Genomic DNA, 21,387 nt, shown 5'->3' on the forward strand with positions numbered 1-21,387 from the left:
AATTTTTTCAATAGGGTGGGTGCCTACATAGAGGGGTGCAAAGGCTTATTTCTAGGCTGCCAAGCAACTTTTCCAGGATATTGAGTTCCTAATAGAAAGTAAGACATAGAATGACAGAAGTAGTTATTGTTACAAGTTAGCCTACAACAGCACTAGTGTGAGAGATTGATCCTATTTCTGATTGAAGGGGATGCCTATGATGACATAGGCCAAGTTAACATTCCCACCACTAATGGCTACTATGCTTATTAGGTGACGCAGCCACTCTCAGTGACTTTGGTATGACAAGTTTATTTCTCACATGTATTCTAGTCATATAGGTCTTTGTTTCAAGTGAGCATCCAGGGAAACTGGCTCCTTCCCACGTGTGGCTCTGCCATCTTTCTTGTGAATCTCAGGACTTCTGTGCTCTAGAGGAAGGGAGGATCAGGGAGAGTCATGCTGTAAGAGGTCCTTATAGGTCTGTCTTTGAAGTGACAGAAGTCCCTCCTGCTCTGTTCTGTGTCCTAGAATGTAATCACCTGGGCTCACACAGCTGTAAGGAAGGGTCCTCAGGAAAGGAGCAATTAAGCTAGACCTTAGATTACCTTTCTCTGCCATACCCACCACTGGTAGAAGGTTACCTCTCAACTGAGTGTTTATTAGTGTATTGACTACTGTGTTCCTTTAACATTGCATTGAGGTATCCTTACTACAGATCCTGGCATTTGGGGACAGATTAAGGAAGGGTGGGAGAATCATGAATATAAGGTATACACCAGAGGCTGTGTTACTGTTTTGGTGTAAAAAGCAGTCCTTGTACATGGTTGGCTTCACCCACTTCACTTTGTGTGGAAGCAGTGTGGAATAAAGATGTCTCTGAAGAGCCTCTCAGGAGCCTCTAGTCACAGGATTCCCACACTGACCCTATGACCTTGGACAAATTGCAGACTTGTCTAAATTCTCTGGAAAATACAGATGCCACTAGTTAGTATCTCACAGTGGTTTGTTAAAATAATGAATGACTTTAATACATATAAAGCTGTTAATACATTGCCTGAGACTTCATAGATGGTCATTAAATGTCAATAAATGTGTTCCCAAAGATTGAATGTTCATTCCATTAGCACATGTTAATGGAGAGGAGGCCTTGTGCCTCCATAGAAATATGGAAGCACAGAATAACTGACTAATCCAAGTCAGTACAGGGTGTTGTGGGAACTCTGTGAGAGAGGTTAACCCATGTGGTAAAGGGGTCAGTGTGGGGAGGTATGGGAGGAGAGGAGTCCATGAGGACTAGGAGTTACTCTCATGTCCTTGTGGTATACAGAAAAGTAGCAGGCATAGTACATTGTTTTGTAAATGGGGAAGCTCCTTAGCACAACAGGATATTCCTTATGAATCAGAAAGTCAATGCCCCATTTGTTAGGAAATGGAAAGACTTGGAAAAAATTATATTAAGTGAAGTAAGCCAGGCCCAAAGAAACATAGGTCCCATGGTTTCCCTTATTTGCAATAACTAGTATATGTCTGAGACAAGCAGAAAATGTCAAATGAACCCTAAGATAAGGACACAAGTGGCATTTTCTTTCTTGCTATTGTTTTTAACTTTTGTTGTTTTGTATGTCCCTTCCTCATGGTATAACCCCTGTTTTCACTGTATTTGATGTTGGTATAATTTAAGGGGAAGGGAAAAAACTCTGTGTGTGTGTGTGTGTGTGTGTGTGTGTGCGCGCGCGCGCGCGCGTGCGTGCGTGCGTGCGTGCGTGTGCGTGTGCGTGTGCCTGGGCAGTGTCCCTCAGCTCTTCAGATCAAGGCTAGTGCTCTACCACTTGAGCCACAGTACCACTTCCAGCTTTTTTCTTTTTGCTTATGTGGTGCTGAGGAATCGAACCCAGGGCCTCATGCATGCAAGGCAAGCGCTCTACCACTGAACCACCTTCCCAGCCCCAACAAATTGTTTAAATAGGGATACAGGTGGACCCATTGCAACAATGAGATGTACAAGATGCTATGTTGAAAAATGAACTTTACAAATTTGGTGGGGGAGGGGTGTAGTTGTGGAGATGGGAGGGCAAGGATGGTAGGGGGAAAACAAAGGAAGAGATAAGAAATGTACTCATTACCTTGCTCATGTAATTGTAACCCCTCTGTATGGTATTTTCACAATAAAAAAAACTTATTAAAAAAAAGTCAAGTCAGAGATAGGGTGTCAAGGTGGACATTCGTTAATAAGAAATACTTGAAACCCTGACTTGAGGGTTTGCTGGATTACATGGCCATTGTTTATACTCATTCAAGCCTGGTGGCATCCAATGGATCTTGGCTGATGTGGACAGGTCTCCAGGGGAAACTGCTCACTACAAGGAAGAATGCTACCTGTGTCCAGAGGAATGCAGTCTGTGAGTCACATTGTACAGAGACAGCAAGAACCCAGGGGTAGGAGTATTCTTCCAGATGGAGCCATGTGTGGTGGACCATGGGAGCAAAGACCAATGAGTTAGTACCCCAGCTTCCCTGAAATATTGCAAGGGACGTCACAGATCCAAGTGGGAGGAAGTGGGTCAGTGATGAGAACCTGAAAAAATGAAGCAAGATATAAAAGTTGTCTTGGCAGAACCTCTAGAAGCTTCCTGGATCCAATTTTGAAGGGAAGACTGAGAGAAGATTAGATGACTTTGGAAAAAATAAAATTGCACCAGTCCAATGGTTTATGCCTAGCATCCTAGCTACTCAAGAAGCTGAGATCTAAGGATAGAAGTTTGGAGCCACCCCCAAGCAGATAACTGTGACATTTCTAGGTCACCAGCAAAGCCTTGAATGAAAAGGCCAAGTTTTCAATCCCCACTACAAGCAAAAAGTTAAAATGTGTTGCACTTCACCTACTAAAATCCAACAAATTTCCTCCATTAGTATGATGATTTATTTTGCCTGTTACATCTTAATTCAGTATTTTAGAAATTAACTTCATTATTAATGAGGCCACACATTTTGTACCCTGGCCTTGGGCAGCTCCCACTCTTAAGTGGTGGACATGGTGGTTTTGTTTTATATGCTGTTTTGTTATATTATGTATTGCTATTATGTGGTAAAATATGCATAACATGAAATTTACCATTTTAACCATGTTTAAGTGTGCAGTTCAGAGAGTTCAGTAGCACTAAGGACATTTCATATTGTATGGCCATCACCACCATCCATCCACAGAAGATTTTCACTTTTCTGTACTGAAGCTCTGCCCCTTAAACACAAACTCTAAATTCCCCCTTGCCCAGTCCCTGTCAACTGCCATTCTCATTCCTCTTCCTATCCATCTTTTGAGACAAGCTGATCTCCTGGCACCTACAATTTTGAGAGCTTGTAGTTTTCCCAGGTATCCAATATGTGATTCCCTAGCCCTCAAACTAGTCTACCAACTACTTGTAGTAAGACGGTCTCTCTGTGAAATTTTGTCTGTAGGTTTGTCTAGTAGGTACACAGGCTTCTGCCAATGTATATGCATTCTCTTCAAGGGTCCCACAGGCATACCCCAGCCAGATGTAGATGGTGCCATCATTTCATTCCACACTGCCATAGGAAGGTCATGACTCTTTGGGAAGTGGCATGCCACACTGACCTTGTGTGCCCTATGATCCATTGAATAGAATTTAACTCAGTTCATTAGTTAGGCCAAAGCAGGTCTCCATGAAGGCTGTCCTTGTCTTTCCTGGAGGAAATAACTAGTGTGATAGAGCCAGGTGGCCTAGCACTGTTGGGCCTGAGGAAGGTGAGACGGATAAGACCCACTTCCTGTGCGAAAACTGACTGGCAGGGGAAGGAGATGCCTCAACTTGGGGAAATGCAATTTCTGCTGTGTGAGCCCATGGTCTGTGGGTGAGAGTATAGATTCTGAAGTGAGGTGAAAGTGGACTTGCCTCAGCCTCCCCTTTCTGCCAGAAACTCAGTCTTCCCTATCAACCCAGTGGGATTAAATGAAATGATGGACATAAAGAGGCTGCATAAATGTGTCCAGAGCACTAAGTACCTTAGCAGTGCCAAGGGGAGGGAAGGTGGGACTTGAGCTCTGCTTTTTCCATGGTAGAATTTTATGCTTCTCCTAGCAAGTCCTGAAGAGGAGCTTAGAGGTATAGGCAAAGATGTGCAGCATGATTAGAAATTTGTTGTGGAAAAATAAAATGCATGCATATATCCATATACATGTACATTAGTGTATACACACATATATAGAGAGATACATATATACACATAAAATAGCAAACACATATGGCAAAATTATCCTTGCATTACCTAAGAGGAAAATGGGCAAATTCTGAAATTACTTTTCCCTTTTTAGTACTCTTCTGGTAGGTGTCAGTAGCTCACATCTATAATCCTAGCTACTCAGGAAGTGGACACTTGAGGATCTCAGTTCAAAGCCAGTCCAAGAAGACAAATCTGAGAGACTCTTATCTCCAATTAAGCAGCAAAAAGCCAGAAGTGGAGGTGTAGTTCAAGTGACAGAGCACCAGCCATGTGTGAAAAAGCTGTGAGAGTGTGAGGCCCTGAGTGCAAGTCAAATCTTGGCAAAATATGGGCACTTGTGGCTCACACCTGTAATCCTAGTTACTCAGAAGGCTGAGATTTGAGGATCACAGTTCAAAGCCAAACCAGGCAGGAAACGCTTGAGACTCTTTATCTCCAATTAACTACCAAAAACAAAAACAAATACAAAAAAAAACAGAAGCAGAGCTGTGGCTTAAAGTGGTAGAGTGCTAGCCTTGAGCAAAATTGCTCAGGGACAGAGCTCAGGCCCTAAGTTCAAACTCCATGACTAACTCCTCCCCCCTCCCCCCCCCCAAAAAAAAAAACCCTTCTAAGGGAGAGGGAGGGGGAAAGAAGCAGAAAGAAGGAAAAGGAAGGGATACACCAGCCATAGACTTGTCTTGAAAATTCCTAGGATATGCAAGTGAGATTGCCTGGCAAGCAGTGGCCTGACTGCCTTTCCCCTTGCTGTCAGAACACACTGTGTCTGGGCATCATCCAGGCAGCAGGACCCTGCAGGGTGGAGACTTACTGGATCATCCAACGACATGGCTCTATGCATGGCTTCCAAAAGGAAGTGGATGGAGGCTAGGAAGTGGGGAGGCATGAGGGCACTTCAAGCCAGACAAGTGATGTCTGCAAACCATTGAAGAATGGAGAAGGTGAGCAGGGCTGGAAGGGCAGAGGCAAATGGATATGGGCTCTCAAAGAAGGTCTAATGCCTCTGCCTGGGGCACTTAGGTGACAGTATCCTGGCTCTGCTGTAGCCAGACCCTTATTAGACTTTCTGCAGTATAGGCACAGGTGAGAAGGTTGAGCATATGTGGGTTCGTCCTGCAGGAGAAGGCTTCCACTTGCCATAGGTGATCTCAAGGACAAGACCAAGCAGCAGAGAGACCCTTGGAGAAACAGACACCCTCCTTCCCTCACGGATCCCCTCTTTTCTTTTCTCCCTTGCTCCCATTAAGACTTCTTGAGGCTGATTTTCACCAGGCAGATGTCAGGATGGGCCAGGAGTCAATGTATACTGCATCATGGAGATAACCAAGAGATGGCTGAAGACATCTGGCCAGAAAGAGAGCACACACGGGATGTGGTGGCCCTTTTTGTCCCTTCCCAACTGTAGAGTTGCTTTTTGTTGTTGTTGTTGTTCAGTCATCTGTGTAGTGTCCTGATGAACAGTTAAATGGGAAGCTGAGCCCTGTTGGGTCTGCAAGGCCTCTGTGAACAGGTGTTCCTGCACATGTTGGGCACTTCAGAGATGTAGCCACCACCATAGGTTGCGTTTAGGTTGCCACAACTAAGTGTTGCCTATGTGTGAGGCTCAGCACTGGAGCTCTTAGTGCATCCTATCCCCTGCAAGTACAGAGGGCAAACACCCCAAGTCCTTGATGAGCCTGCCCCATGCCTCCTTGGTGAGGTAGACAGGGAAATGGTAGGCTTGGATAGCTTGGCACTATAAAATAACATCAGGATTTTGTTCATAGGTTGCACTGACCTTGAAACTTTTCTGTGGGCCTTGAGGATGAGGTTGAAGGTTGAGGTTTTCTCCTGGGCCAAATGGCTGCCTTGTGGATTAGCTCTGTGCAGTATCTTTTCCAGGCCTCCTTGAATTCCTATGAATGCCACCATTTTTTCAAGGCCTGATCACATGGTTTGCTGTTATTGCAAGTGAGAGACAGAAGAAATAAAAGTCCTAAATGTGAGTGTGCACAGGCAGAATGGGGTTCATGAGACCTCATCTGTAACTTTGAAAGGGGTCTTAGGACTCTGCACAGACCTTGACCTTAGCTTCCAGTTGTTATGGGGTGAGTTCATTACCAATGCTGTCACCTGAAGTCTGAGGCCCCAAGTGTTTATATGCAGTGGCCAGAGGCAGGGGAAGGGAACTGCTTTGTGACTCATGAAGTCACATCGGCAAGGGAGCAGAAGAACCACAAATAAGGGACTCTGGCTGGGCAAAACCCAAGCTGCTTCAAGGCTATTCTTGGAAACAAGAGCATCACATCTTGTCTCTTCCCAGAAAACACAGAACCTTTCATATTTCCAGCTAGTTACTTCTATTTCTATCACATGTCAAACCAAAAAGGCAGCTGGGTGGTAGTTAAAGAGGCAGGCTTTAACAAGAGCTAGCCACCCAGCATCCTTAGATTTAACACATTTAAACCTCTTACTTGTACCTCTTGAAGCCTGCTCACAAAGGGTAATGCACCCTAAGTTCTGGGGAAGTAGAGACCTGAAATTTGGACTCACTGTACCCTTGTGAGTGCTAGACTGGCCCTTCCCAGTTCATTACCAACATTACTCTGTACCTGTGTATCTCCACTCACCACCAAAGCTACTCTGTAGGATTTCCACTTGACATATGTGCTTCTTGAAATTCAGAAGTTTAATAATTTATCCAAGGTTACAGGACTAAGAAGTGAGTTTGAATCCAGGTCTAGTAAATTGAAAGTCTGTGCTCTGTAGTATTAAGGTATGTAATTGACCTGGAAGCTAGTCTAGTACAATTTTTTTGTTTTAGCTTTTGTTTATGGTGCTAAGAATTGAACCCAGAGCTTTGAATTGCTACTAGGTAAGTGTTCTGCCACTGAACAACAGGCCCTGCCCTTTGGGAAGTTAGTGTCAGCAATCAGTCATGAATTAGTTTCCTTTCTCACCTTCTTTGCTTGGGTGACATTTGGGCCATTGGAAGAACAGTAATATAGATCTTGAGTGCTAAACACATCAGATCAGTTATTCTTTACCATCCTGTGAAAGGAGTGCTATTGTTCCCATCTACAGATGAGAAAAACTGAGATTGAGGCAGATGAGATAACTTGCCTATGGTCATGTCAGGTCTATTTGACTGAATATTCTGATGTTGTCCAATGAAGAACACTGCCCAGCCTGGGTGTTAATGTCATCTTTAAGATCTTTGACTTAAACTGCTAGGCCAGTTTTAAAGGCTGAGACTTTACCTTTTAGAGGTAGGGAGACAGGTCTGAGCCTGGTACTGCCAGCCATGGTGATAGGGGGTTGCATGTCCAAGGCTGGCTTATCTCCTGTCTGGTCATCTCCCTCCACCTTCCCTTATCACACCAGAGATAAGAGCTAGTTCCTGGAGCTCCCACACCCACACCACAGGCCCTCAGCACCACATTTGGCTCCTTTTCCACAGGAGCCATAAGATTAAGTGGTTCATTTTTCCTTAGAGGGAGGAGACAAGTTCTTCTAGTTTGTAAATTATTGTCTGGGAGTCAGATCTACCTTCTTACCTCCAAACCCTGTGCAATTTTAGACAAGGAAGATTTGGCAATCTAGAGAATTTAGCCAACTGATTTGCAAATTTGAATTTTTTTTTCAATCTGTTGCATTCCCAGGCACAATCTGCCTGTAGGATGGATCAGGCTGCTGTGCCTCCCAGGCCAGGATCCACCATTATCCAGGCTTCCTTCCTCCTCCTCCTCTCAACAGACTGCTTGGTGTTTATGTGACTTATTGGAAACCTACAGAGGAAGAAAGGGGCTAAGTCCTGAAAGTCACCTGCACATCCTCAGTGAAATCCCAGTAGCTTTATATTTGTTCTCGAGCTACTGCACCCTGTGTTCAATGCTGGTATCAAAGTACTTCCAAAGATAGATAAAGTCTGGGAATGTTAATAGGCCTTGCAAAGCAACTGGGGCCTGCTTTCCGTTTATGCTTTCTGGGTGGCAAGCATGGCACGTGGGAGGAAGTTGAGACCCAAGAAGCAGCAGTGTTTATGTGAAGGATGCCAGAGCGAGTGCCATGAACGTGAAAGAAGCCAAGCACATCCATGAGGGAATCTGTCTCCTCCAAGCCAGGCAGAGCAACTAGGGAAGGGCCATGTGGCCTAGAGGGGACACACACCACAATCTGCTCTGGACATCACCCTCATCCCATCCCATGAACATCTTCTCAGGAGTCCTGAACCACTGACCCCTTGAACTTGCAGTGACTCTGTAGCTGTTCTTTTTCCAGTGGTGTGCCTCTGTAGGGTGCCTCCTTGGCCTGGAGTATCCACCCCCCAGTTTTGTAATGAAGTTTCCCCCACCTCTAGAACTGAAGTTTGGTTTGCAATTTTTCTTTTGGGGCCCTTCTGGCTTCCTTGAGACTTTATTGGCCACCTGCTGTTCTGCATCCCATCTATACTTACTGTTCCCATTCCAGAATGCTTCTCTCTTGCCTGATTTCAGCTCTACTCTTCTGTCTTCCTCACTATGACTTGCCATCTCTTCACCTCCAGCATCTAGTGATTCCTAACACTTACCAAAGTAGAGTTAGTTGTTGTTGAGTGAGTATGAAATTAGAGTTGGGTGCTGGTGGCTCATGTATATACTTCTAGCTACTCAGGAGGCTGAGATCTGAGGATCTCTGTTTGAAGCTAGCCGTAGCTAAAAAGACCATGAGACTTTTCTCTCCTGTTAAAACGCCAGACATGAGCAAAAAAAGTTAAGGTACAGTACCCAGACCCTGAGTTGGAGCCCCAATACTGGTAAAAACAATAACACCAGTCTCTGCTTTTAGGATTACAAACCCAAAATGTGCCCTCAATAAACGTTTGCAATTGGAGAGCATGCAGCTGCCTGAGGGCCTTGTTGGGGAGTTTCCCCTGCTGAGCCCTCCTGTTTACAGACCCCCTCAGTCCTCCTGACAGCTGGACCAACCTCAGCTCCTCCACACTGGTCTTGGTGCACTAGCTTTGCACTCAGGAAAAAAATAGCCAATGCTTTGGAAAAATCAGCTCTACTTTATTTTTCTTCCTTTGAGACTGAAATGACTTTCATAAGAAATGCCTGAGGTTAGAGTGGTACAGAAAGAAAGGACCATGGCCAAAACCCGGGAGAGCTATTTTTGTGATGTGAATGAACACCCATAACTTTGTTTTTTCCCTTCAGCTTGTGCACTTGTTACAAACAGCTCACTGCCTGGCCTTACCAAGCATGGCCTCCTTTTGCCTGTTGGAATGAGGTGAGGGCCATGTGTCACCCATGTGGGAAAAAGTTCTGTCCTTGGTGATGAGTGAAGAAAAACTTTCAAGGGTCAGTCTAAGGATAGAGGAGATGACATGCTTTGAGATTTTTATTATGCCCTAATATGATGTTCCTGTGTCATATTCACAAATCAACTTGCAGCACCAAGAATGGTGTACTTTTTGTGATGCTCAGTCTGGTGTACTTTGCAGGCTTATTCTTTTTATTAGTCACCATTTCCGGAGCCATCTGGCTTCTAGCACAACTGACTGGGTCCTGTTGACATTAGCAGAGGTATATATAGCTTTGAACAATCTGTGATTCTTACAGTTAGGGAGAAGAGTGGGCAGTGAGAGAAAGATTGCCAGCAAAGGCATCGTACCAGGTTGGAAGGTACAATTGAACATTTTCCAAAGATGGTCTAGGTTTAGTGTTAAGTACTAAAAACTAAATCAGCATTTTACTATCTTAATGGAATTTCATTTTTCCTCTCAGTACCCATCCTCCCTCCTCCACATCTCCCATGAGGCTCACCTCTGTCTCCACTTACCTTTGCAGGTGTAACGCTTCTCCAGGTGCTTCATGGTGATCACCTCTGCCCTCTCCACGCCACTGCTCCAGGCAGCTCCTGAACCATGGGGGAGAATGAGGATGAGAAGCAGACCCATGTGGGCCATGTCTTTGAGAACTTTGTCCAGGCATCCACATGCAAAGGCACCCTCCAGGCCTTCAACATGCTCACACGCCTCCTAGACCTAGACCCTCTGGACCACAGAAACTTTTACTCCAAGCTCAAGTCCAGTGTGACCACCTGGAAGGCCAAAGCCTTGTGGTACAAACTGGACAAGCGTGGTTCCCACAAAGAATACAAGCGAGGGAAGTCATGTGTGAATACCAAGGTAAGGGAAACCCTCCCAGACATTTCTCACTTTCATGTAATTGGGGTGACACGGGGAATTAGGGAACTGTTTTTATTTTACTAGTTTAAGGTTCTTAGATAAGTGTTGTACTGTTCTCTATTGAAAGTTTTCCTTGTCCATACATGCTCCAATTAGCCAGGCTAGGATAGCTCATTGTGGCAGCCTCAGCCATACTTCTTTTTAAAAAATTAGTTAATGATACCAGGGTTTGAATTCAGGGCCTAGAGGCAGGTGCTTTACTACTGAGCCACAACTCCAGCTCTTTCTTTGTCTAGTTATACTTGAGATAGGTTCTTGCCTCTTGCCTATGTAATGTGCCTAGAGAGTGGTTCTTGCCTCTTGCCTATGTAATGTGCCTAGAGAGTGATCTGCCTATTTTAAGCGTCCCACCAAATCTAGGATTACAGATGCATACTACTATGCCCTGCTAACAATTGAGAAGAGGTCTCATAAGACTTTCTGCTCACACTGGCCTTGAACCACCATCCAGCCAAACTCAACCTTCTAAGTAACTAAGATTACAGATTTGAGCCACCACACCCAGCCTCAGTCACCATTCTTGTGCCCTTTCCAAGGAAGGAAAACCAAAGGCAAGGTGGAGGGTATCAAGTGAATACTTGCCATTGTTCTATTTCTATTCCTATTCAAATTGTACCTCCAGTTGCCTTTGTTTATCATGCAGCTTCTACATGCTAAGCACTTTATGTCTATGATCTGATTAATAGCTGCAGTCACCCTTTGGGCCATTTGAGAACTAGAAGATAACTTTGATCTATCTAATTCCAGGGCTTAATCCCAAAGTCCCTTAGAGAGACATAATTACAGAGTTGTGCTTCTCTGCAAACAAAGTTTTTAGAAAGATCCTCTGATTTTTTTAATTCGTTGCCTAAGAAGGAGTTCTTTCATTCTTAATTTCTTTTCCTTTCTCTTTTATCTTTTCCTCCTGCACGTTGACATTCTCCATTTGCCTGCCCTTTCTCCAAGATGCATTTCCTTACTCAGAAGTACATTTGGAGTTAACCCTACACAAGCTGGTTGTATCCCCCATAGTCCAGCCTCAGGCAGCACCAATGAACACGGGCCAAGCAGAGCATCACAATCTCTGAAATGCCACCACCCAACAGACAGCTAGAAGCCAAGACTTGCTGCTGGCCCCAAGGGGCTGTCAGCCTGGGCACTGGTCCAGGCTGTATGTTTAGGTTAAGAATGAATGTACTGTATTTAGACCTCTCAGGAGGTAGCTCAGCCAGAGCCCTTGGAATTCCAGTCAGTGCCAATCCCAGGACAAGAGGATTGAACTCTCCATGGCAATCAGGCCTGTTGTGTTTTTGTTTTGGTTATGAGGAGCTGCTGAGTCTACTGTGGGATATGGCTGCTTTGCATTGCCCTAGGGAAACAGCTGCTGAGCTCCTTATGGACTGAGGGTGCAGACTGAATGGGGCATAGGAAGAGAATTCTAAAGCACATGAACCATCCATCAGTACCTGCCCATAAACGGATGCCTTGTAGCCTGAGGAAGACCTGAGGGTACCAGGGAAAGGGGGAGAATTGTGTCTTGGGTGCCATTCCTTCCACGTCTGTCTTCTAAGTCATAACTTCATGATTCATATCTCACTGAGTAGGTCTCAGAGGTAGAGGAAGCAAAGCTCCTTTGTTATCAGTTACCCTTCCCAGTCGTTGTGTATGGTAGCTTTTCTTTTTTTAATGAGTCCACATACTCAAATACAGTCCCTCAAATAAATAGCATATAGAAGTTCCATAAGTTAGGTGGCCTGGATCCATGCTGCTCTCTCCAGAGAGTTGCAGACTGTTTTTCAGTTTAGTTTTGCTATTCTGTTTGGACAATACTAGGGTTTGAACTCAGGCCTTTGTACTCAGCTTGCTTGCTCACAACTGGCATTTGACCACTTAAGCCATATATCTAGTCCAGCTTTTTGCTGGCTATTTTGAAGACAGGGTCTCCAGAACTTTTCCAATAGGGCTTGCTTTAAACAGTGATCCTCTGTATCTCATTCTCCTGAGTAGCTAGGATTATAGTCATAAGGCACTAACACCTGGCTTCCAGAACTATTTTATTAGAAGATGCCATCGCCCCACTCACTCAGTACTCTGTGACTGTCATAGGTCTTTGTTGGTGATCAGAAAGTGAGTCATCCAGCAGGGCGATGAGTGAAGGCTGGCCACTATGAAGATGTTCTTGTTTCAAAAGTCACCAGCCAGGTGGTTTGCCTGGCTTGTCTGACCAGTCCTTACTTTACAAGCTAGGCTTGAAGTAACAGTCTTCACATCTTGTGGTTGGTAGGACATTGTTGGCACCTGAGAAACAAAGAGAAAGAAAATATCTTTTGTTAGTGATGCTAGGTAAGAGTGGGGTTTGTTCAAACGTTTTTATGCCTTTCAAATGTGTGATAGTCTAGCTCATAAAACCTACCCAGGTACTAAGTAGAAGATACATTTGATGTGTCCCATTGGATCCATCCTTTCTTGTGGGATATTTTTCTGTGTTGGTGTTATTCTTTTGTATGTGTAGCCTCTTGTTCATATTTTCAAAGCTACATGACTCAAAAGACTAGAGCTTTCTCTTCCAGCTTAATATTGAGAAAAAAAATCTCGCAGTATTTTGAATGGTCCCCTTCTGGACCAATTAGTTACTGTGATCAGCTGCTTTTTCAAGCATCAAATGACTGACACAGAGGATGTGGGGTACAAGATAAGGCACAAAAAAGATTGGTGTCCTCTACAATAGCTGGTTACTTTTGTTCCAGCTATGGGCTAAATCTTCCCATACTGGATTCACATGTAGATGATTAATACTTATATTCCTTATTGCAAGTTAAAACCACAGGAGAGGGGTCTTACCTCTCTTCCCAAGTAGAAGACACTTTCTTGGTCACACATGCTTGTTTCTTTTAGTGTAGTGGTTTATACTTAGCATTATATAAACAAAACATCCTGGGAATTAGCATACATATAGCTGATCATAAATGTGAAGCCAGGTAATCTAACAGGTGCCAGGCAGAGAGTCATGCTCTTGGTTAGCCATAGGTTAAGATGAGAACAGATACAATTCAGCCAGACCTCTACCTTTTCAGGGATGTAGACACATCTCATATCACCTGAAGAAGCCATGGCCTTTAGTATTTCACCAGCATTTATCATGTGTGTGTGTGTGTATGTGTGTTGTATGTGTGTGTGCACATGCGTGTGTGTGTGTGTGCGTGGGCGTGTACATGATGCATGTATGCTTGTGGTGGGGACCAAGATGTATTCAGAGAAAAAGAATTCTGGTAGAGATGCCTGAAGACAAACAGAATAACCTCAAAGATCTCCAGAGCAATGGCTCAGGTATCTGTGTTTGTGTGTGCATGTATGCATGCATGTGGTGGTGGTAGATGATAGGGGACCAAGATCTATTCAGAGAAGAAGAGTTCTGGCAGAGATGCCTGGAGACCAAACAGAATAACCTCAAAGATCTCCAGAGCAATGGCTCAGGTATCACTTGCAAAATCTAATGTGAGTTCATTGTTTATTATTTAGTACTATTAATGAGAGTTTCATCAGGCTCTTAATAATTCTTTCTCTGGGTGTGACTTGGGATAAGACTGAAGTGAACCAAAGATCAAGCCAAATTAATATTTTCAGGACTGATATTGACTTTGCCTTAGGATTACACCTGGCTCACGTGTTACATCCAGGTGTGGCCAGGGAAAGCAGCCCAGAAGAACTTATAATAAATAACTAAGAGTGAGGTTGCCATGATCACAAAATCATGGACTTGGCCATTTTTTATGTAAACCTTTACATTAAAGGTCAGAAGCTGTATAAGAGAATGTTGTATATTGTCACCCACATTGACAGGTGACAATCTGGGCTATTTAGCCAGAGCCAATGGGTGGCAGTGCTGGAGTTCAGGCTTTTTCTCAGTTTGATTTCATATTCTTCTGTTCATTCTTCCATTAACCATGTTTCCAGTACCTTACACATTAACTAGGCCCTGAATGCATAGGAAGGCAGAAGTAATGAATGGGAAGTTCTTCTTGCTTGAGTTTTCTGTAATGAAGATAGAAATATAATTATTTACATTTCACTCTTATTTAGTAATTTATGGGGTCAATAGTTATTGAGCAGTTACTGTGTAACTCTCCTTCCAGTTTTTGGTAGTTAATTGGAGATAAGAGTCTCATGGACTTTACTGCCCAGGCTAGCTTGGAACTAGCTTGATTTTCAGATCTCAGACTGCTGAGTAGCTAGAATTACAGGCATGATCCATCAGCACCCAGTTTGAATAAGGCAATCTTAAGCCCTGACAATATTACCTAGTACATCATAAGCAATCAGAAACCATAATAACAATTTGCCATTATTATCATTAGCATCTTAAGTACGATGAGAGAGATGTGCATACTGGCATGCAGAAGTATAGGAAAACAAATGACTAATTGTGACTGCGGTAGTCTGGGAATGCTTCCTGGAAGAGGAATGATGTGGGGCTTGACGGGTGAGTAGGAATGTGCCTTGCAAAGCTGAGGGAACAACTAGAGGAAACACAGGCAGAGAGACAAATTCCAGGAAGAAGGTGTTGCTTGTGTAATGGGAAAGAAGGGGTGTGGGGGAGTGGAGGGTTGGTGAGAGCCAAGAAAAGCAGAAAGGATAGATGGATGGTAGGAGGAGATGGGGAGAAAGACCTACAGGGATAGGCTTTGAGGAGGGAGTCCTGCACTCAGAGAACCTGGAGACTTATGGATGAGGAACCCCGGTTCTCACTGGACTGTATCCCCTGTATACAACAATCCAGTTCAGGGTTCTTTCTTTCACCTCCCATGGGACTGTTCAATAGCCACAAGTGATCATACAGACCATGAGGCATTGGTACCTTATTGCTGTAAAGACAGGCTCACAGGAAATGAGTCATGGACCTTTGTCATCAGCAGCAAGAATGGGGCTAGATGATATAGTGAAAACTCCTTTACCATCTTTTTAAAGGGGTATGTCTGTGTTTTGTGAGTACCCAGCACAGTCAGCCTATCCCTCATCTTCTCGCATGTGTCCCACACTTTTCTTTGCCTCCCAGGTGCCTGCCTTCCCGGTGTGGGGCTCAGGCCCAGCTGGTCATGTGACTCCTGAATCACTTAAGTGAAGCCCAGCAGGACAGCAGAGAGGAAGGGCAGGGAGGATGAGAGAAGGAAGGGGTGAAGCTGGAGTACCAGGCTGCTATCTCCTGCCTGGATAAGCCTATCTGACATTCCTGACCTCTGAAGTCACCACTGGGGTAAAGTCTGCTGGCCCCAGCAGGTTAAGTACCACTTTACCTAATATGGACAGTTGTAGGCATAACACAGGATTATTCTCAGGGGCATGAAATTCTGTACTAGAAGAAGCTGAACTCTGATCTGTCTACTTACCTGCCCCACTGTAGGAAAAAGTGCTCAGGCCTAGAGACCAACAGGGCTACCTGGCCTGACCATTTTCTGGCTACTCAGAGACCCATGTGGATTGCTTTGTCTCCTTCCTCTGGACTGTGAGCTCCCTGAGGACAGAGGCGATGTCTAGTTTATCTCAGCACAGGAAATTGGCATAAGGCCTGGATGAAATGAACTCTTGGCGGAAGGATTTTGTTCTGGAGCTGTCCCGGGTGAGCCCTGACATTTCCACAGCTCCATAGTGGCTTTGTAGACCCAGCCACTTTTGATTCCATATTGAAGAGTCTATCGACTTTGCCTCTCAGCACTGCCCTGAGCATCCCTTCTCTGTGGAGCTGGAGTGGTAACCACAGCCTTGTTTGGGCTTTGCTAGCGTCTGGCAGCTCAAGGAGCTTCCAAGGGCAATGGGAAATCAGCCAACAGGCTTGTGAGGCTGGAGCTGGTCTTCCTTTTTTTTTTTTTAGAAAAATAAAAACCATCTTGCAGTTCCTGGCCCACCCAGGATTGCACAAGGCCCTAGGGAATTGCTGGCCAGGATTATCCAAATAAATGTGTGCCGCTGGGTGGGGCAAAAGGAAACCATGGCAACCAGGAAGCAGCTGAATGTTCTGCTTCCCACACTGGAAGATGTGCCCGGGCCTCCCTCATCACTGCTTGCTTCAGGCTCTTCTTCCACTGTGGTTTCTTTCATGATAAAAAAAAAAATGGAGATCCATATTTTCCATAGCAGGGAGTTCTATCACTAGATATGATGATTTCTGTCTCCCTCCTGTCTGCTGGGTGAGGTCCTAGGCTGAGTTCATGAGACCCAACTCACATTTTCGTCCTCCTGATTGCATTCAGCTGCAAGTAACTGATGAAAAACATAGAATCTAAAACAAACAGAGGCTTATTGTTCTAAACAAGTAGAGAGGTGATGGCTGGAGGTTCAGCATCTTGTGTTCTAATGAAAATATATCTATCTAATAAAAATATAATGTAAACTGAGCCAGAAGTGGTGGCTTGCCTTTGTCATCATAGCTACTTGGGAGGGTAAATTAGGGGGATTATAGTTTGAGGTCAACCCAGGAAAAATAATTAGTGAGATTCCCATCTCAACAAACAAAGCTAGTATGGTAGTGTATATCTGTAATCCTACCTACAAGGGTAGAAAGAATAGGAAGATTGCAGTCTTCAGCCAATCAAGTAAAAGAAGTATGAGACTTTATCAGAAAATAAAGAAAAAAATGGCTGGAGGTATGGCTTAAGTAGTAGAGTGCTTGTCTAGCAAATGCAAGGCCAAGTTCAAACCTCAGTACTGCATGCATATGTTTTTTTCTAGTAGTAGCCACATTAAAAATGTGCAGAGAAATGGTGAAGTTAATTTTCCATGACCTCTTATTTAACCTCATGTTGCTTCTATCATAATCTGAATTGTTATGTAACAATATCATAATCTGAGCATGTTGTGAATAAAAAAATGATTGCTGGGGGTATTTTACATCTTTTTATATATTATCTGTGAAATCTTGTTTGCATTTTACAACTCATCTCAACGTTCACTGGCCACATTTCAAGCCTTGTTGCTGCTGTAGCTCCAGATGTCACATTTGCTCTTGAGGCAGAAGAAAGTTGCAAGGGCTACTCCAACTGTGTGCATCTTTTTCCCCATCCTGGGGCTTGAGCTCTGGCCCTGGGGGCTATCCCTGAGCTCCTTTTGCATAAGGCTAGCACTCTACCTCTTAAGCAACAGTGCCACTTAGGCTTTTTCTGTGATTAATTGAAGATAATTGTCTCACAGACTTTCCTGCCAAGGCTGGCTTCGAACCACAATCCTCAGATCTCAGCCTCCTGAGTAGGACTACAGGCGTGAGCTACCAGTACCTGGTTTGCATACATCTCATTAGCACACAAACAAAAATGTTTCCAGAAAATCTAACAAAATAGGAGCTTCCTGGGGTAGGAATTTTTGTTCGTATGTTCTTTGCTGATTCCCCAGCACCTGGGATGATGCCTGACACCTAATAAGTATTTGTCCAGGCTGTGTTCCCCTTGAGCCATGTGACACCATCAAGGCATGTTGTAGACTTCTTCAGGAAACAACTCTTGCTCTGAAACAAGTCCACCGTCATCTTTCTAAAACTCTCTTCTTTTCTTCTGTTTCTTCAAAGTCCTAGAGGCTCAAATTGACATCATGGTGGTTTCCTACCTCACTTCTGCTCCTATGTCCCACCATCTGTCTCTGGCTGTGCCTGCTGTTATACAAATTCTACCTACCCCCTGTCCTCCCATGCCACTGTCCTACTATGGCTTAGGGATTGGCTGACTCTCCTTACAGGTGATCACAATCTGAGTCCTCTCCCTTCACTGCCCCCTCCAGTTTAGTCAGCAGCTTCCATAGAGCCATTCTCCCCAAACCTGGCCTTGACTTTGCTCAAGTCCAGGAGCTCCCTAGTGCCTGTGGGTTAAAGTTCCAAATATAGCCCCACCTGGTACGCTCTCTGATCAGCCTGTCTTCTGCCTCACCAACCCTCTGGCTGACCTGTTCTTTCCTGTACCTCTCTTCTCCACTCTATCAACCTGTCACCCACCATCTTGGCACAGTCTAGCCTCACAGATCCTTCTCCTAGGCTCTCCAACAGCTTCTACTACCTGTCCCCTCTCTCTCTCTCTCTCTCTCTCTCTCTCTCTCTCTCTCTCTCTCTCTCTCTCTCTCTCTCTCTCTCTCTCTCTCTCTCTCTCTCTCCTCTCTCTCTCTCTCTCCCCCCTCTCTCTCTCTCTCTCTCCCCTCTCTCTCTCTCTCTCCCCTCTCTCTCTCTCTCTCTCTCTCTCTCTCTCTCTCTCTCTCTCTCTCTCTCTCTCTCTCTTTCTCTCTCTCTCTCTCTCTCTCAACTCTCACTGGACCAGCTTCTTTCTAACCACACCCTTGCAAAACCTGCTGTAAACCCAGACCATCTTTCTGCTTTCCCTTCCTGCCACCCATCAACCTGAGCTCTCACCACCAGTTTCTCTCCTGTCAAGTTCTGTCCAGCAACTTCTTGATACCTCTGATTTCAGGCAGACTTCATCCCAGAATACTGGAGCCTCTTAACTTCTCCTCCATCATGGGAGAAAGTAGCAGAGTCCAGCTTTGTCTCAGCTCCAAGTTATGATAACTTCAGAGCTTCTGAGCATTGCTTGAATACCCTCCTAGAAAACCTAGCCAGCTTTCTGTCTGTGCCATGGCCCAGGACAGCTGCTCCTATCCTGTACCCCCTATCCCCTGCCATTTAGACAGCCATTGGTCACCAAAACTCCTGTCATCAGTTCTATGTCTTGTGTTCTCAATTTCTAGGGAGCTAGCTCTGCATGCCTTGCTCTCAGGATTTCCCCTCACCCCAACCCATCATCACCTGGTTCCATTCTCCCTGTGATGGCAGAAATGCCTTTCTCAGGCTCTAGGATTAGCAAGGACTAAGACTGCTTTTGTATCCTCATCTGTTTGGCTCTTTTCCAATCCTGGTCAAAGTAGGTCACCATCTCACTGGACCCTCCTTACTAAGTTGTTACCTAGGTTAGACTGTGAGCTACTATCTTGGAGGAAGGAAAATGAGCTGTGCTTTTTTTTTTTTTTTTTTTTTTTTGTCTGTCATGGGGCTTGAACTCTGGGCCTAGGCACTGTCCCTCAGCTCTTCAACTCTACCACTTGAGCCACAGCACCACTTCCAGTTTTCTGGTGGTTTACTGGAGATAAGAGTCTCAAGGGCTTTCCTGCCTGGGCTGGCTTTGAACTGCGATCCTCAGATCTCAGCCTCCTGAGTAGCTAGGATTACTGGTGTGGGCCACCGGTGCCTGGCTGAGCTGTGCTCTTTTTGTGAGGAGTGGACAAGCCTTAATGACAGTAGAGCCAGATCGCTTCCTTCCTTCCCTTTCCTTTCTTTCCTTTACTTTTTTCCTTCCTTCAGTTTTTCTTTCCTTCTCCTTCTTTCTTCTTTCCTTATTCCTTTTTCCCTTCTTCCTTCTCTTTCTTCTCCCCTGACCACAGACAGTGTTTCATTATGTAGCTCAGGTTGGCCTAGAATTCCTAATTTTCCTGCCTCAGCCTCTTGGGTATGAGATTATATGCATATCTTACCATCCAGCTCTTTGTATTCAGTTGTCATGAGATGCCCTACTGGCCCTTCATCTGTGTTGCTCAACTCAGTGACAGATGAGATGTCATGAATATGTGATCCTTCTGCGATTTTGTGCTATAGAAATATCTTACTTTAGCCTCATATTTACTCTAGAGCTGTTGCTCATTAGAGTTTAACAACACAAGAAAACTTTTCTGTTGACAAAGCAAGTTTTCATCTAGCATCTTGATGGATTGTCACAATCGCTTTATGAAGTAATAAGGGCTGGGACTGTGATCTCCATATTATAGATGTGGAAACTTAATTGAGTTAAAAGAGTTGGCCTGGAATTTTGTAGAGATAACTGAATAAATGCAAGAATTTTCAAACCAGGATGACTCTCAGAAAGTTGTGAAGTCACTGGTCTCCATCTATATGTTTTCCCCAGCCTAGTGCTTGCAGTAAGACTATAGAAAGTACTCAAATGTTATTCTTGCCTTTGTTTTCAGAAGAATTCCTGCCTGGAATATTTAAGATGGGCATTATTATTTTTGAATAAATTATTGAGTTCTGATTCTAGAATTTCATATTGAAACTTTTTTCAGGAATTTGTTAAGTTGCAATTTGAGGCTATGGATGGCATTTGCAACCTTAGATCAGCTTCAGTGTTTATTTTGGTTATGGGAAATCAGAATTTACACAGCCAAGTAGGGAGTTTCAGGTAAGATAGGTTTTTAGCAACTAGCTTATAATTGCACCCTCTTTGGCTATGATAGTCCAGAAACTTGGACCAACAGGCCTGTGTATCTAACTTGCTTTAAGATTTGCTTGGAACTGGTATTTTCTGCTCTGCCAGATAAAGATAGTGTTACCCACTACAACTATAAGGAAGAAAGAAGTTAACAATTTGGCAACTGTTAATGTCTTGACTATGGCAGGCCAGGTCTGAAGCCAAGAATCTTTAATCTTCAGGACTCTGTGAAAATGGACAAGGGATAAAACCTTTATTTTCACTGAGGTCTTACAGAAAAGTAACATATTGCCCCCAGTGTAGGGCTAATGCCCGCCCCCAGTGTAGGGCTAATGCCCTGAGTGGGAATGCCAGAGAGTGCCTGAGACTTCATCACCAGTGGAATCACAGAGTTTTCATTTGTCCTGGGCAGCCAGTCCAGGCATCTCTCTCTCTCTCTCTCTCTCTCTCTCTCTCTCTCTCTCTCTCTCTCTCTCTCTCTCTCTCTCTCTCTATATATATATATATATATATATATATATATATATATAATTACATTTAGAAATGATGTAAAATGTTAGGCCCACAACTAAATCTTGTGATTTAACACATTGATATTAGATATCATATTATGCAACATATATTAGATAGGGGTTGACATTTGGTTTTATGCATTTAAAGTTACTACCTTAAGAAGATATCTGCTGGCTTTACTAAGTTACAAGTGGTCCACGGTATAAAGAGGGTTAAGGAGCTCTGATCTGGTTATAA

The 21,387-nt window shown here is 44.2% G+C and overlaps 1 protein-coding gene across 6 annotated transcripts in view; it reads left to right on the top strand.

Moving 5' to 3' along the window:
- Mical2 (microtubule associated monooxygenase, calponin and LIM domain containing 2) overlaps positions 1-21,387 on the top strand; it is a 200,744-nt gene that overhangs the window by 33,543 nt on the left and 145,814 nt on the right. For all 6 annotated transcript variants that reach the window (XR_011371310.1, XM_070019395.1, XM_070019396.1 and 3 more), the window contains exon 3: positions 10,032-10,372. Coding sequence is in view for 5 of the 6 variants with exons in the window: in XM_070019395.1 (XP_069875496.1) it covers positions 10,109-10,372 (264 nt within the window). In the remaining variant the exon portion in view is untranslated. The remainder of the gene's footprint in view (positions 1-10,031; positions 10,373-21,387) is intronic.

Source organism: Dipodomys merriami, unplaced genomic scaffold (assembly GCF_024711535.1).
Source record: "Dipodomys merriami isolate MVZ:Mamm:240054 unplaced genomic scaffold, mDipMer1.0.p SCAF_133, whole genome shotgun sequence".
Classification (NCBI taxonomy): Eukaryota; Metazoa; Chordata; class Mammalia; order Rodentia; family Heteromyidae; genus Dipodomys; species Dipodomys merriami.